Raw genomic sequence first — 18,154 nt, 5'->3', positions numbered from 1 at the left:
TCTAAGGAAAGCTGTCTCGGGTGTGGACCAATCAACTTCAAGGACAGTGCATACAGAGTTATGTGTTTTGTGTGCATTACGACTGCAGGTATTGTGGTCTATGCAAACATGACTCCTTGTAAAATAGGTGTCAGTTTTGTTGCCAGATAGAAGGGTAAAAAACAATAATCGAGGTTTTTTTCCTGAAACGTGAGTGCAGTGCGCCACTGCTTGTCGTGTGATAGTAAACTAGTGTGCGGGGTTTAGTGTGAGTAGGCGTGGTTATGTGTCAGTAGGCGTGGCTTCGGCGGCGATGGGCGTGATTTAGTGTGAGTAGGCGTGGCTATGTGTCAGTAGGCGTGGCTTACGCGGCGATGGGCGTGGTTTAGCACGAGCGGGCGTTGGCTTCGAGGGGGTGACGTAACAGGGAGGCGGGCCCAAGAGGTAGGCGGAGCAATGCCAAGTCTCGCCAGCCCCGTAGTCTCGCGAGATCTCAGTTTGCCCCCCCGCCCCCCCCCTACCCCGCAATCCCCGCGTCTTCTCCGGCCGCCGCTGTCGTCCCCGACGCCGACGCCGCCATCGCAATGCCCCAGTTCGTGGAGAACTTCTGGGTGAGTTTCTCTTCCCGCTGCGCGTTTGTTCGCTTCCTCGGCGCCGGCTGCCGCAGCCAGGGCTGGCCCCGGCCCGGCCCGACTGAGAGCGGCGCAGAGCCGCTCCGAACCCCCCCCGCCGACCCCGGAGGCCTAGTGGAGCCCCGGTGCTCGGCTAGAAGTTGTACCGGGAAAGATGCGACGTCGGCGGCGGCCGCGACTCCAGGCGAACCCCCCCCCCCGCACCTCTTAACCTACCCGCTACTGTTTTTGACGGCGAATTGTATCACTTGTGTTACCCGGTGATGGTTAATATTAGCATCATCATAACCATAGTCATCGTCGGCAACACCACGACTGTCATCCCTATAATGTTGACTGTCACGAGCGCTGCAATCATTAACATGGCATCTCATTACTGTCATCTTCATAATAGCAGTACCATCAGCATAGTACTATCCGATTAGTTATTATAATAGTACTGTCATTACCTTCACTATAGTCAGTTCTATTATCACAACGTTTACAATAAGTGTCTGTTTTCTTTATCGGTCTCGAGTCGGTACGATCATCATCGTTCGTGAGATCAACATCTTTTGCGAGAGTGAGTGCCACCATCATCGCTGACCGATGAATCGCTGTCACTGTAATCATCTTCACCGTAGTAATTAATGTTCATTATTATAGTCCGTATTACTGTATAACAAGTGGTGTCATTCTAGTTACAAGCACAGTGAATAGAGTTAACGTCCCCGCGTAATCGCCTTCACCGTAGTCGGCTCACACTGCCACCGTGATCACGACTGTCAGCCTCTCAAGAGTAAAGTGGTTGCTGTAAAAACATTTTTTAAAACTAATCCAGTGCCCATCGCTGGCAAAAGTATGCGTGCCCCGTCTCAAGACGCCGTTCCGTTTGTACGAGTTATAAATATCGACTTATACGATACTATCATGTTTACTGTGATCAGCTTCACCGCGTTCTTCATCATCACGAAGCCAAATGTATATCACTCAGCGTTTCGCATCATCATCATCGTCGTCGTCGTGCCTGTGATCACCATCGTCGTTTCTGAACTCTCGTCTAACCTGTCAGCCGGTATAAAGGTCACAACTTTCTTGTGCTGTGTAACCAGATTAAGCTACAGTGCAGTTAATTTACAACGAAAACCAAGAGAGTTCAGTTTGCCACAGGCTGCATCTTGTGAACAACTGGATGGTTTTGGGTTCACACCAACGGTTGGCTCCGCGAGCCCATCACCTTTCTAGTTTAAAAAAAAGTACCACTTTGTTTGAAGGTTAGCAGTAGTTGTCCTAAGATCGTGACTCATCTGGCCATGGGGAATGTGGAATTTACACCTCGAGATTGCCTACTGTCGTGTTTCCACCTCCTCACCCAGTTAAGCACTTAACGCCCATAAAGAATCTTGACATGCAATTTTAATTTGAAGCTATTTAAATAGTTTAAAAGGCAGTACGTATAATAAAGCAAAGTACATTGCTGCATGAGGGATTCCCCACGGAGTGAGATTTGTGGCGGTTATTTTTGTCCTGGCTGATCACTGCGGGTCGGTGAACGCTGGGAGCATAGACATTGGACCATAGTACAGTACAACAATTTATTTTGCTGCACCCCCCTTTGCTACCCATATCACAGCCTCACAGCCGATAACACCCGTTGTATGCCCAGCGATCACCTATCCAAGCATCAACCAGGTTTAACTCTACGTAGCTTCCAAGATTGACAAGATCGGGCACATTCTGAGTTGTTTGGCTCATAGGCAAGTCGTAATAATACAGTAATGGTAATAACTTTTCTCCTATGCCTCCGTCACTGTTACTCTGATCCATTTTAAACAGCGGCGTCTCCACCTCGAACACAAGACAGATATTGTATCATTGCTTGTTTGTGTTGACATATGGGTTGGTGGTCATGGTAGTGCGGTTTTTGGAAGTTGTGCTCTCCGTGCCTATGCTAAACGTAAACAGGAAGGGCTTAGAGAGGTGTGGCGTTTAAATGGTGCAGTTTGAACGCGAAGAATGCGACCCTACGGAATCCGATCCCATTTTAACAAACACAGCTCTGTCGAATCTAATTCTGCGTTGACAACGTTGGCCTTGTCAACACAGACGCCAATTACTTGGTGAATCCTATTTGCAAGGCTGACATGATCTAATTGCATTTTTCACGTACAACTCTTTGTCAATCCACTACTGGATGAAATATATAAAACAGGGGTGGGGAACCTTTGTTCTGCCAAGGGCCATTTGGATATTTATACCATCATTCGTGGGCCATACAAAATTATCAACTTCAAAATGAGCCTGTTATATTTGGTCAGACATTTAATTAACTCACCCCTAATGTGATGGCTGGAACTGATTCTCTTTGTTTAGGCATGTGATGTTAGCTGGTATTGATGATATTGCTACTCGCAACTGCTTTTCCAGGTTTTCTCCTAGATTTATTGAATTTCGAGTCCTTCCTGCGGTTGCCTTGGCAGGGCCAGACCAAATGATTTTGCGGGCCTTATACGGCCCGCGGGCCGGACGTTCCCCACCCCTGATATAGAAGGATTGAGATCGAACGAAGCAGTAATATTGGCTAAAGAAATAAAACCATGATGGGAAATTTGTTGGACTCCAATGTAGCTGAAGGAAGGCACGGATGATGAGGGTTGGCTTAAGGTCTCCCCAAGTCATGGTGACTGTGCGACCATACTTCACCATGCTAGTCAGTACAGGTTGGTGAAGGGAATGTGCCCAGGAGTCTGGTTCAGATATTACTTGTCACTGACGTTAGTCGTTGCCAAAACTCAAACTCAGGTCGATGGAGTCACAGCCACAATGCGCTTACCCCTGCCCTGCCAATGGAACCCAGTTGAGTGTTTAACACAGGCATTAATCTCACCGATAAGGCTAACAATCCGATTGTGTGTTTAATAGACTCTAGTAACCCTACATCATTCGACTGCATGCAGAACAATTACAGCACCAAGCCAATTCTAACATTTTCAATCAATGGTGAAAATCTCACGAGACACACAACGCAGTACTTTTCAACCACATTGCGTGTTTACAGCCCTATTGCCGCGGTATCCAGCTGTGCCTTAGCAGGCCATAGTCTCTTATAATGAAAACTACTTGACTGAGAATTGGTTGTTGACGAGGGAATTTGCTGATGGTTCATTAGGGATGAATTCCAAACGCCTCTCCAGCATTTCATTTCATTTGGAGTGACGTCCGTATGGAAGTCTCATCGAGCTAGATTATGTTCGCCAGTGGGCAGGTCTTTCCTTGATGAATCATGTTACACGCTAACATGCTTCGCCTTGTGGAATATGATTTGCTGGTTAACCTACCTCGGGATGTTAACTACCTTGCCTGGTATACACGAGGTCATGGGTTCGATCCTGACTCTGACGCCTATATTTTTTTTGTTTGAATGTTCTCCCTGTGGTCGTGTGGATTTTTCTCCGGGTCCTACGTTTTTTTTCGCCACACATTTACAATTAACACGCGTTTAGAGTATTTGGCTGTTTTAAAAATTTCCACACGATAAGCCACTACATTGAGCTATCGTTTGTGGCCAGGTCGCTTCTGAAAAAGAGCTACATAGCTCAGTGGGCCTTACCTGGTAAAATTAAAAGTAGTTTATTCTTCTAGTTTAGTTTAAGTAATGTAGAATTCTACAATGCGTTCGGCCTTTGCTCCTCTAACGTGGGTTGAGCGGTTTGGGATGGAGGCAAGGCCCTTTTAAAATCCATCTCAAATCTACGGCGCCATTCTTTTTCACAGTATCAATTTTTCGCCGTGTTTGCATTACAAAGCCACCGAGATTAGGCGCTCGCTGTGCATGTTTAAGTTAAGGCATCTCGAATAGACCGATAGGCAGGAAGGAATGTGGGTGTGTGTGCGTGTGCGCACGTTGTGCGTGTGGGGTTTGGGAGTGGTGATTCGGTGGTTCATACATTGTGCTATAATTTCCGCAACCGTGGGTTCCATTCCCAACCAATGTGGTCGTGGCATGTGGTATCTCAGCCAGCCAATGGACTTCCCCTTGGTTGACTCAGCCTTAAATGAGCACGATCGGTTGTCAACATTGGCACGAGGGAGACTAAAGCTGCACCGTTTTGCTACATCAAACTGTTGTATGCCACGCTGTCATTGGTAGGTGCCCACTAGCCATTTGAGTTAATCGCCCAATCTGGTCCATTGAGGGCCCTTTTTGTCATTAGTGAGAATCTGGCTTTGCAATAATGTGTATATTGTATATTCTTTGTAAATAAATGGCTGTTTAACATGTGGAAGGGAATCAGAGTACCCAGAGAAAACCCACCGCACACGGGGGGGGTGGGGACGGGGGATAAGAACCTCCTCTTAGCTAGCCCATTGGTTTATGGAAGCTTCACAAATCTCAGCATGGTCCACCAACTCTTGCCTCCAAAGCATTGGATCACGGGCATACGCCTCTGCCTTCGGCTCGAAAACAATGCGCTTCTGTCAATCTACACAAGGGGGAGTTTCAAAATAATAAAAATAAACAAAATCTTAATGGCTTTACAGCCGTATGCCTGTGATGCGCTTATGTGGTGATTAAAATTCCAGTTCCTTTGCTATCTTCTCAGCATCACCACCACTGCCCACCCAGTGCCGCTAAAGACAGAGACACAGAGGCAGACAACACAGAGAGAGATGCATGCCGAGACGGACACAGGAGTGACATCGTCACACATGCATAAATACAGACACAGTGAAAATGCAACGAGACACAGAGAGACAGACACGTGAAGAGAGCCGGGACAGAGGCGGCGCAGGGAAACGGATTGCTGGCTCTCTGTCTGGAGGTGCCGCGCGGCAGCGCATTCCTGGCTGTCTGCTGCATTGTGACATCCCGTGGCCCTTTCTAAAATGTTGATTCATATCTCCGCCGCTGAACCGATTACAGCCGGGGGATTGCCGAGCTTGAATAGTATTTGAAGCATGCTGCTAGTCACATTGTTGGCTGACATTGCTCGTATTTGTGGGTGCCTGGGACAGGTTCTTCGAAGTGTATTCGTGCAAGTAAAGCGCCTTTTGTTGTGCCACCCCTGGATGTGCGGCTCTCCACGCCATGCTGTTGTAGACAAAGGTCATAGGTCATAAAATATTTTATAAATCACTGACGATATCGATACCAAAACAGAATAAACTCTCGTATTGAATCAGAAACTCAAATCCGGACAATTCCTTGCATAGTTTGTAATGGTTTATTTTATTTCGATCTTGTAAAAAAAATGTGTCGTAAACCCTCCTCCACCCAACACAGCCATTTAATAAAAGTACGACGAAAATCACGATCTAACCCTTACAATAAAAAAACACACAATTATGAATCACAACACAATTCCTCGTACATGTCCGGCAGCAGGAGATTCGTCACGTGCCTCGTAACAGTCACAGGCGCTCGCCAGTGCTCGCATGCGAAAGGAAATGCATTTGATGGAGCTGGCCTCTTAGCAGCTGGTGGCCCCTTGTTGATGTTCCGCTTTGACTTGGGTCTCTTCCTGTTGACCGCGGCAGCCAGGGAGAGCCGGCGTTTGACTCTTTGTTGATCAAAACCCCCCATTCCCATGCTTGCTATGAATGTGCTTGCTATGAATGTGCTTTCGAGAATCGTTTACTTGACTCGTGCACATTACTCACGGCTGTTTATCAATCCGCTGCTGGATGAAGGCCTCTTTTCGAGTCCGGTGGCTCATGAAGGGTTTGTTTTGTTCATTGTACTTCACCATGCTTGTCATGTCAGTGTGGCTTGGTGGAGGGTGAGTTGAGGAACAGCTCAGACACCACTTGCCCACCACTTATGTTAACCACGGTCGAGAATTAATCGAAATGGGTCATCCGATTAATGGATTTGTGGCGCGTAGGTGAGACAACCACTTGACCCCCTGCTCCTTTATCATATAATATTCGTAAGTTATTCATTCTTAGTCCAAAAAGCAAAACATAATTTTTCACTCCGCCTCTTGTGTGATTCCATCTCCACCGTTCAAAGTGGCGAACTGATAACTGGCTACCTAAATTGAGATTGGACAATACCACCTTATACTCTTAGGGTTTTTCGGTAAAGTCACGTAGGTAAAAAATAAAATTAAAATTAATAAAAGTAATAATAGAAAATAATAAATCACGACGTTTCGGAGGCAACACAAGTCTCCGTCATCAGGTGGGACCGTCACAGCCAGATTTACTGTATCAAGTGAGGCAAAAATTCCAAGATACAAGTTCTTAAATACAGAAACTAGAATTAATACCACCTTACTCAGCTCATCACATCATCCACAAGACCACACCTAACAAAAGCCCAAACACTACGACAATATATCTTTATGTGAAATACTGAAGAAAAGTTTAACATGATGGGAGTCCAAGGAAACATCCTCGGTGAGCATTAATTCATCTTTGGCATTCAACACTCCAAATTACAAACGATTCCACGGAAGATTATCACTCGGCTGTCATCTATGCCTCTGGATATGCAAGTTTTCTCTTATGAGAGCTCCCATTCCGATCTCCCGTTCGTCTGTCAGATACCTTGTCTATATACTGTCTTGGCTGTTTTTATTAAAACTGCTTCTCAGAATCATAAGTAAACACGCCTCCCCCCATAAAGAAAATGTCAGTCAAATTGCAAACAACCACCATGGTTCACCCCGATCTAGCTTATCTCAGAACCCGCAATGTGACGTGGACTATTGCAAGGCGCACACAAACTAGAAGTTAACTGGCAATGCTTTAGAACTCTGAGAAACTGGGTTACGAGCCTAATCCGGGAGTAAAAAAAGCCCTCTATTTTCAAGGTACTTTACTGGTCTGCAATTATGACCCTCAACTTTTCTGGAAAGTGATAATCTGTCTGAGAAGGTAAAATCGAGGACAGTGGCCATCTGCGTAAGCTATGATTCAATGGTACCTGCTAGTTGGATGTAACCAACGTCACAAATAGCTTAAATGGCCACTTAGCGTCTGCAAGAGGGGGGTGGGGGTTGGGGATCAGTGGTGCAGCATTTAGCGCACTGCGCTACGAACCCGGCGATCCGTGTTCGATTCCCGCTTGCAGCCACCACCAATGACAATTATCTGAACTGTTCCTTGGCCTCCCCTAGGTCGACTCATCCTCAAATTAGTCCCTGGTGCGGTGTGTAAACATCGCCACTGGTGCTGGCCAACCTCCCCTTTTGTGTGCCGTGCCGGCCTTCATTTGTGTTTGCTGACAGCATTTGCCTCAAAAGACTGTTAAGGCTATACGGGGATCTTTATCTATGGGTGTTGGGTGGAACAAAACTTTATGATAGTGCTGTGCTGTTGTTGTTGGGGATAATTTATCCTATTTAAAACAGACCAACTCAATTAAAGGGTTGTCCAAAATCTGAAAGCACAGACCAGACCGAACAGGTTACATATATACAAATAACCAATTGTGTTTTGCGGGACACATACTTATCAAAAATCTGCCCTGACATGTATCCATTGGAAATTTGCATTTATATTTGGCCCTGCTAGCTAACTTGGGCAGCTTGTGTACTGATGATTTAAATACATTAAAACGCCTGTTGGAAAGCATTAGGTAAGCCAATGTCTCGCTTAGTTTATCTCGGCTTGTTTGGTTTGTGCCTGGCTTTGAACTGACTGGTGGCTTTGTATAATAGATAGAACCTGTCCTTTGTGTCCGTGTGTGTGTTGTTGTACCCTGGAGACTATGGTTGACATGGCAGTGCTTAGCCTCATTTGCAGAGTGGAGTGTCCTCTCTGTAATCAATAAGTAATTGGCCTGGCCAGGTATGTTGTTCGCTTTATGCACGTGAATTGCCCGTGCAGTTGTTGAACAGCAGCGGCAGCAGCAATTTGCAATGCATTGTGGCACATTATTGTAAATCGTAAATTTGTATTGCCATTCCACACTGGTTAGTGTGGGTGAGGTGGGGGGGGGGAAGGGGCTCTGGTCCAGTCACTGATGTTACCCAGGGAAGAAACTCAGGTAGCCTGGTTCACAGCGCAGTGCGGTAACCACTACACCACTGCTCCCCAGACATATGTGCTGCTATTCTTATTATTTACAGCAGTTTGTCATCCGCTGCTGGATGAAGGCCTTTCCATGGAATTACTGTAACATTACATTGTATTCCTATACGCAGTTTTGATTGTTGGTCTAATGCCACAGCACTAGCTGCATTTATTCAGCTGTGGATAGAATGGGTTTGGGACTTCCTATACTGGCTCGCATTCCGTACATGGTGCACATTCCGTGAGCTCTCAAGGGCTTCATCAAAGTTTTGGTTTGTGGTCTTGGATTTACGCACACACAGTCATATGTTCGGCTGCCGACTTCATACGTGTTTATGCATATACCCCCCTTATTGTCGCTCCACTGCTGGATGACGCTGTGGCGGTGTGCACGACCTCCCTGTTAACTCCCTCGCCTGGTATACAGGAGGTCTTGGGTTTGATCCCGAACTTGACGCCTGTGTATTTGGAGCTTGCGCAGATTTTTCTCCGGGTCCTTCGGTTTTTCCCTCCATGTTTAGAAACGTGCGTTTAGAGTATTTGGCTGCTCTAAATTTTCACACGATAAGCCACTAAGTTGAGCGATCATTTGTGGCCAGGTCTCTTGTGAAAATAGCTATGTAGATTTCGATTTCAAGCTTTCGTGACTGCAGGGATTCATCTTCTTGGTTCTTTTGGTAAAGTCACGTAGAAGGGAAATAATAAAAATAAAACATAATAAAATAATTCTCACGACGTTTCGGCTACAACGCAAGCAGCCGTCCTCAGGTGAAGAACAGGTCTGTCGGAAAGACAGCGTCTGAATGGGCACCACCAGGCTTGGCAGTGTATATTTAAGCACCTTAGATGCGCCCCTTCCCCCCTCCAACCCAGCTATATAGCTCAATGGGCCTCACGTGGTAAAATAAAAAAATGTGTTTTAGTTTAGTATAGAATTCCTGTATAACGATGGATTTTGCTTCACTACCCATCACATGATGTAGCCCATAAGCAGACTATAACACATGAATTGTGCGTGGTTGCCACCCATCCAAGCACTATCCAGGCTTAAACCTGTGGAGTTTCCGAGATCTGGTGAGATCGGGGCATATTCCGGCTCATTTTGGCCTGGCCCAAGTCTATATATACACACACCCTGCTTAAACAATACTCCCATGGTGTTTGTTTACTGATGGTAAGAAGCCATGTGCTGGTGCATCAAATCATCGATTGGAATCGATTATTTATGTTCTAGATACACGTGTCAAATTGCGGAGTGCTAGATTGTATTGCTTACCAGCTATGTGAATTGTTTGGTAATGGTATGCTAATGTAGGCTAAAGGATCGAACAGAAACAGGTTATGGGCAACTAAAATTACTTTGTGAAAACTAGACAAATGAGATTGCAATCCAAACCTTGAATTGTGACAATCCTTAAAATCTTTGGGGGGTGGAAGGGGGGGAGATGCCCTTGCTCGCCCCATGCCCTCGCTTGCTCCATGCCCTCGCTCGCTCCCTGCCCTTTCTCCCGGCCCTCGTCCCATGCCCTCGCTCACTCGCGTTGCCATTCAAAGTAGAATGGCAGACTCCGGTGCATTTGTGAAAATGTTCACCTTTACTCCCTCCGCCACGAGCCTGTGCGATTGTCTTACTCCTGTAATTATCGTGTGATGGTCACGTGGCTTGGTGTGATGTAATGTGTGAAGTTTCACGGGTTTTTTTTCTTCTTCTCCTGGCCAGCTTTAGATCATTCACGAGGCGTGTATAAATTAATCTCCACCCATCCCTTTCCTTGGCAACTGTATGAATTCCATGATTTGTGGTCACAAATCGGTCCAATTTTTTTTATCAGTTTCCCGTCTAATTTTTAGCATCTTGTTTGTATTGTTACTCACTTTCTCCTTCTCGTCGTTCAGTTTGACCTCTTTTTTATCCTACGTATATTTAGCAATGTTTTACATACATTTTATATAACATGCATAATTATACATGTAACGAACATAGGAATCAATAAAACAATAACTCATTACATTGTTACATGTCTTTGATGAACTTTTACCCTAAAGTGTCAACCAAGCTCAGGTAACTAACTCATTTCCTTCGTGCAATGGTTGACTTATTGCATCGTCAGGTCTGTGTGGTTGCCATGATTCTTTGAATCTTAGCGGCAGTTTCACAGTTATATTGTTTTTAGGTAAGAGGCTAGGCCACAGGTCAGCTTTAGATCACCCTTACTAAACTAAACTATTTTATTTACCAGGTAAAGCCCACAGCTATTCGCGACCTGGATGCAAATGATAGCTCAACGAATTGGGTTATCACGTAGAAATTTATAGCAGCCAAATACTCTTAGACGCGTGATGTTGATTATAAATGCGGAGGGAAAAACCGGAGGACCTGGAGAAAAATCCACGTGACCACGGGGAGAGCGGGAGAACACGCAAACTTGAAATATACAGGAGTCAGGGTCGGGATCGAAGCCGCGTCCTCCTGCATACCAGGCGATGTAGTGAACATCTCGCCACCGCGGCGCTCCACTACGCGTACGAGGATTCACCCACCTCGTCGCTCGAATGGATGACAGCTCCTTGGTGAGACCTTACAATGGAAAGACAACCAAAGAAGGGAACTTGCCCTCGATTATGTCGAGGGCGGAGATTGAGCGTTGAAATCAGCTCGTGCGCGGGAGCCAGATAGATTGTTACATCATTGGGAGACTGCGAGAGGTGGCAGGGGCTTGGGGCGGGGGTAGACCCAATCCAGTGGTGAATGGATCACGGCTGCTGCTGATTATGAACTCGTAACTCACTTCTCGCTAAGCTCATTGTGGCGACAACCCAGATGGACACTGCACGCCTTCACAGGATGCCCTTCAGGGTTCTCGCAGACACAGTCGGTGCACGAGCACCTCTGTCGGGGACTGGATCTAGGAATTAACGATTAACATCTCTTAGCTGGAATTGACTGGATTAATGCAATGTATGTGTACGTGTTGGCCGGTTTCTGCTGACCTGTCTGATTTGAGGCAACTCCCTTGCCATCTGTGGGTGAGAACTAGGATTGTTATCTCGGCAGTCTGACCGCTACTCGGAACGCATCTCAGCAATGGTCGGGTGACGCGCGTGCACGTGTGCTCTATCGCCCTTAGCTTTCCACGCAATTTCCCCTGAGCCAGTCCATTCTCTCGACTTCCGTCGTCTGCTCGTCTGCCTGTGACTGACTCTTTCTCGACGAAGTGCCTTCTCCCCTCCTCCTCCATCAAGTCACCTTCTTACGCGTCTCCTCTGGCACCTGTTGTATATTTAGAGTTTTGCGTATTTCTTCCCGTCGGTCCCTCCGGTCTTTCCCCGTCCACATTTAGAATCAACATCACGCGTTTAGATTATTTGGTTGCTATAAATTGTCCACGTGATAAGCCACTTCGTTGAGCTATCATTTGTGGCCAGGGCGCTTCTGCAAAATAACTACATAGCTATGTGGGCTTTACCTGGTAAGATAAAAAGAGTTGCATTAAAAGTTATTTATTTTTAGTTATTTGCTTACATTTTCTATACTTTGCACTTGAACTTTTTTTATTGTTTGTAGTAACTTTCTGGCCTGCCCGTACTGGAAATTTGTGAAAAAGAGCTTCATAGCTAATCGGATTTCTCCGGGATAAATAAAGATTCTGATTCTGTTAACCCCAAAAATGACTCCTCGTATTTCCCCTGCTCCCAAGACACACACGTCCTCGCCTATTTGTACAACATGTTTGGATTCGGTCACAATCAGACGCTACATACATCCAAATGGCGTTGCTAAGGCCGACGAGGAGTCTCGATTTTATGATTCCGATGAATAATTGTGCCCAATTTTCACTGTATCTGGGAAGCTAAAGCAGGTGAGAGATTGGTCAGTAGTTGGGTGAGAGAGACCACCTGGGAATATCAGATGTTGTGGCCTTGAGTTGGCAATTACAGCCAGTGGATTCTTGAATGCATCTGCAGATTTGAATGTCAAAATCCCTCATGTGCGCGCAGGGTTTTCTTTGGGCGTTTTGACTTCCACGTAACAGGGGGGGGTGGGGGGGGGGGGAATTCATGCATCACCCAGTGCTGCATTGCTGGGTGATTAAAGGTCTTTTTCTTTATTGTGTTCCAATGGAGGGGAGTATTTCACAAGCGTGAATCACGGAAAAAAAAACGTTATGCATATTGGATCGCACAACGCAGTGCACGCCAAGCTGGTGTGTCGATCAAGAAGAGCCCTCAAGTAGAACCGGTCACAAATGTAAAACCGTGGACCGCATAGATGCCCGTTTCCATCCTTTTCTGGCAGAGTTTCAGATATCCACCACGCTACTCCTGCCGCCGCCCACTTATTGGCTCACTCAACAAGCTGGACATGACTACATCAACTTTGCCCAGTCAGCTCCCTGCCAAACGGAAATAGAAGCACGCCCACCCAGATGCTCATACAACTATTTTCTTGTTTGTATCCTCACTGGCCTAGGAACAGCCCGGTTGTTCCTGCCCTGGATTAGTGAGTAATAGGTCCTGGGTCTGTGTGCCCCTGCTTAATGAGCCATGAGGATCCGTGGGTTTTGGTCTCACCTCCTCACAACGTCAACTCTTCCCCTCCTCACCCCCTCCCCTCACCCCTCCCCTCCTCACCCCCTCCCCTCCTCACCCCCTCCCCTCTTCAGCACCTCAGGCTCCTCAACCCTGCCATCCATGGCTCCAGGGTGAGGTCAGCTAAAAGTTACTTTTTAACAAAGATTACCATAGTCAATGTTTAAATGAAAATCATGGCCACTGTGCAAAATTCTTTCTGCCCGCCCCCTCCATTTTTTCTCGCGTTACTCCCCGACACGCACGATCTGCTCTCCTGTGACCACGTCCATCTCTCAAAAACGTCTGCCAACTTCACTTAGTGGGAGGTCACTCCTTCTTTGCTGCTGCTGCTTCTGCTGCCTGGAATTCCCAACCCCCATTTATCCGAGCAGCCTGATGCTCTTCGTTCAAGTCCGTGGCTCAATACTTTCCCTTTCTCCTATACCTATGACGTCTGACTCCCTCTCTTCTACCCGCGAGGCTGCTTAATTTTCACCTTGCTTTAAACATGTCACATTACATTTGCATCCCAATTTCGGTGGTGGTTCCCTTTGGTGCACACGCACTCACGTTTGGCACCGCATCTTGAGATGCTGTAGTGTTTAGTTGCTGTGTAAATCAAAATTGTTGTAAAGCTGGCGGGCAATGGTTTAGTTCCCCCACCGATTCTTAGGATTATCCCACACCTCCGATTAGCGCGATTGGCTACGTATAGTGTGAAAGAAGTACATCATACATACCACAACTTCGTGTGATGAGTTGATTGAGGGATTTGTGTCTGTGTCTAATTTTGAACGCTTCGTATGCATTGTTTAACGTGTTCTTTTTGTTAGTTTAAGTAAAATCGACCATTAAATTGCATTACCTGCCCGTTCAGTTTTTCTGTCTTCGTATGAATGTAACAGAATAATTGTGTTTTAAATGATAAATCATACATTCTTACATGCATGATTCAATGCATGTAATTGTTAGCGTAAGAATATTTTTTATCAGTGAATCTATGCGTTATTACGTTTCCGTTCCATAGGCTGCGTTATTCAAATGTACAATCAGGGCGAGGCAGTTAAACTAAGTTGAGTCACTTCCTTTTTTAAATCCTTTATATTAAGTTTGCTTGCTTGCTTACGACCGTGCAAATCTTTCGGTCGTTTTTTAACCCACTTCCCGTGATCCAATCGAGCTGACATTTTCTACACAGACTCGTGCGTGACAATGTTCGTGAAATTTTTTTTCCAAAATTTTACACTTATTAGGACAAAAATATTATATTTAATTACCAATTGCTTAATGGTGCAATGCAATCATCTGACCCATAGGTGACAGCCATCTCAAGCCAGAGGACGAGAGGACTCTAGCCGCCACGCATATAAAGGATTTATAGTGAAAAACTTTGTTTTTACGGGTTATACTTGTCACGCTGTGAGATCATGGCCGCTCCTGGGTTCAGCGTGGCTTTCAAATGTATGGGCATGGGTGCACAAGGGAGGTCAGGTCCTGGCCTCACTGAGAGGCAGGCACCGTGCCAGCACGCTTTCCCGCCGGCTGTGCGAATGCGGTAAATGTTTGAGCAAACAGCTAGACAAGTGGGGAGAGACACTGTTGATCCTGGCGTTGTGTGGTGACGGCGGTGGCGCGACAGTGCCAGGTTGTTTATTTCTGGAGCTCAGCTGGAAAATTGATCGGCCTCGTGTGACATTTGGCGCAGCCGCCGCACAATTCACGCTGTCGCGATAATTGAATTCACTGTCCACTCGGGCACCCCGCTCTTGTTTTTTCCCTGCGGAGGTACGAATAGAAAATTCAAATAACTTTTGTCGAGCCACGCGTCAGTCACAGCTGTTTCGGCGATGGAGGAGACCGATCGCCCGAAAACGATATATTTTTTTCACCTGGTCAAATGTAGTGCCCGCCCAGTGGAAGCTGAGATGCGTGCAGTGATGGGCAAATATTGTTTGTGAGTTGTTTGGAAGTGGTCAGCCTCACGTGGCCACACGGGCCATATTACACGAAGTCGTACGCTGCATCTGGCCTGCAGGCGGAGGTTCCTCACCGCCTGATTTAGACGCTCCATAAATACGAACACAACGGGCGTGTTTGCCCCACTTCCCCCTGTCAGCTCTCGGCGCGCGCCCCTCGTGTTTTTTTCTCTCTGTCTGTGCCCACGGTGCCGCGGTCCGCCTCGCCATGAAGGTTAAAACACTTCAAGTGCCCTTTTCGGCCACTCCGTACAGCGCAGTGAGAGGGGGCTCTTGAGTCGTTGCACATGCCGTTGTGGTCGGGGTTTTGTTTATCGGAGACGATAAGATCAACAAGGGAATGGGAATATAACAAGGAAGCAAAATAATACACATACATACGTGGATTCTGTAACCAAACTGGTGCGAAAAGGATAAAGCCTGGTTAACGAAAGCAATGAAGTCAGAATCGGAATGTTTATTGATCCTGGACAAATCTGATGAGCTATGAAGCTTTTTTTCACAGATGTCATGTTCCAAGCCGTGCAGCAAGATGATGTCTTGCATAAAGTACGTCATCGGCAGGGGAGGCGAGCGCGTAACGTTTGACATTGTCCCCTTGGTTGACAAGGATTTTCTTTTTTGTAGCTGGGTTTCAACTCCAAGTTTTGGCTACCCCTTGATCGGTGTGACTAGTTTGCTGTAGGGCAAGCCCCCAGTAGCAAACCCAACTTTGTACCGACGTTTAGTTCACATTGGATCATCTTTACAAGAGGTATCGTGACGTGCTGCAAACACACATTTTTTTATGCATTTGCACTTCAAGCCTTAGTTGAAAAGTGTTGATGCAAAAACATTATTGATTCTTGAATCGAATTATAATCCTGGAACATTATAACTCATCAATTATTTGGGGGGGGGGGGGGTTGTCATGTTACAGGGAAGGTGTCAAATGAGTGCGCCCTCCTTTTGAACGCTAAGCTGGATTGACAGCTTTATAGTTTAATGCCCTGTACCAGAGTGTGATCACACAGTGCGGTAACACTGTATGTCACTGCTTCGACAGTTTTACATAACAGCAAGAATATTAATAAAAACAAATTCATTCCTTTGTCAATCGAACGCTGAACAAAGGACTCCACGTTCGTTCTGTAACGGGCATTTGTTTTTCGGCCATATTTCACCATCCTGGTTCAGTATGGGTTGGCGAAGTAACCCAGACTGAACAAGGGGTCCCAGGACCGGTTCAGGTATTTCTCGCCACTGATGTTAGGCCTGGCTGGGAATCCAACTCATTGTTGCCAGGTTCATGGCGTAGTGCACTCAGCACAGGGACGCCAACTCTCCCCCTTTTACACAAACAGAATTGACTCAAAATCTTTGCAGCAGAAGGTGGATACAATCACACCCCTCGGCAGCAAGTCCTGCTGTGCTTATATCCGAAGTATTGTGCTTGTGTCAGACGTTGCCGCCTTGCCTTCCCCTCCACCAGTGTTGCTCATCTCAGAGCTGTACTTATATCAGGTGTGCTTATACGCAGATTACTTTATATAACATAAGGTGACATTTGTTTTGTGGTTCACAAAGCACACGAATGTCTATTGTAAACAAAAGTCCACGCCACTTTCAGTTTCAAGGCAGCGTTCTACTAACGAATTGGCCGACGGTAAAACATTTTTTGGCTCGATGTAAATGGGCCACATTCCCGTTTTTGACAGAAGGGCCACGGCATGCACTTAATTGATTGCCTTGGCGGCTCCCCCCCCCCCCCCATCGTTTAATGACAAATGAGACGTCGGCGCATTTGCTCCCAATAATCGTAGGGAAAGGAAACTGTCTTTCCACGGCGTGAATCACTTTCTGCGTGCGGGAACGTGTACCTTGGCTCCTCCCACCCACAACCAGTATATATACAAGGACTGTTTTCTTGGAATTTCTCTCACTTGATACAGCTATCGTGCTGTGACGGTTCCACCTGAAGACGGAAGCTTGTGTTGCCTCCGAAACGTCGTGATTTTTATTTTATTTTTATTAATTTTAATTTTAATTTTTTACCTACGTGACTTTACCGAAAAAACCTAAGAATATGAACCTTTTGAGAGCCGGATCCCGCTAAGTTTCTGTGTCGTGCTGTGCGGCTGCAGAGGAGGGAACTGCTAAAAGGAAGGAAGCGGTGGCGCTGTGTGGAGGCGGTGACTCAAATTGGGTGCATGCAGTTTGTGCATTTTCTCGTAAACGCGTGACAATTTGTCCCCTTGTTTGTATGTATGTTGAACTTCTTTCGCACCGTTCATAGCCAACCGCGCTAATCGGAGGTGCTGGGTTAAGGACGACAAACCAAACGCAAAAAAGCAGTTTGCGATTCGTGGTATTGTGACCATTCGGGGTTGCGATTTGATTCAAGAATCAATTCTTTCTTTTACAGTGTGGTTAATATAACAGCCTCTAGTGGCTGTTAAGATTCGCTTTGTCCCCTTTCATTACGCGTGGATATGAATTTGAATTAATACATTCTCAAGTGCGCCACACACAATTGGATCGTGAGAGTGCGAATTAGTTTAAGCGGTGAATCATTGTTGCGCCCCTGTTTTCGCCAAAGTTTGATTTGTACAGAAATCCATATCACTGTGCTCCTGTGGAATTTGTGTATACTGCTAATAAAACCGCATGTAATGTAAATAAATAAATAAGTGCGTTTATTATTAGAACTAAAAAAAAACCCTCTGGCATGTAGATTTGAAATCGCCTAAGAGGCTTTTGCATTTTCTCTCGGACAGCTTGTTTGACCGCTGTGAGTGTACAGTGAATCATGAAATACAGAGTGTTCCTAAAGGTGTCATCCGTGATAAAAAAGCAATTATGATTAGACAGCGGTTTGAACTGCGTGTTGCAAATGTTGGCAATGGATTCATTATGACCATCATGTCCAAATAAAACATAATAACTTCTGCTGCCAGACTTCACACCCGCAGCTGTTAACGAGGTCACATCAACACAGCGCTCCAATCCCTCCAC

At 46.1% G+C, this 18,154-nt stretch overlaps 1 protein-coding gene across 1 annotated transcript in view; it reads left to right on the top strand.

Moving 5' to 3' along the window:
* The first annotated feature begins 497 nt into the window (after positions 1-497).
* The window catches only part of LOC144941112 (F-BAR domain only protein 2-like), a 91,633-nt gene continuing 73,976 nt past the window's right edge, over positions 498-18,154 (top strand). The window contains 1 exon segment of the mRNA XM_078867608.1: positions 498-590. Coding sequence (XP_078723734.1) covers positions 564-590 — 27 coding nt within the window. The 5' untranslated portion in view covers positions 498-563.

This window comes from Lampetra fluviatilis, chromosome 24 (genome assembly GCF_964198595.1).
Source record: "Lampetra fluviatilis chromosome 24, kcLamFluv1.1, whole genome shotgun sequence".
Lineage (NCBI taxonomy): Eukaryota > Metazoa > Chordata > Hyperoartia > Petromyzontiformes > Petromyzontidae > Lampetra > Lampetra fluviatilis.
The sequence above is the reverse complement of the archived record's forward strand: the minus strand, read 5'-3'. Positions and strand labels throughout refer to the sequence as shown.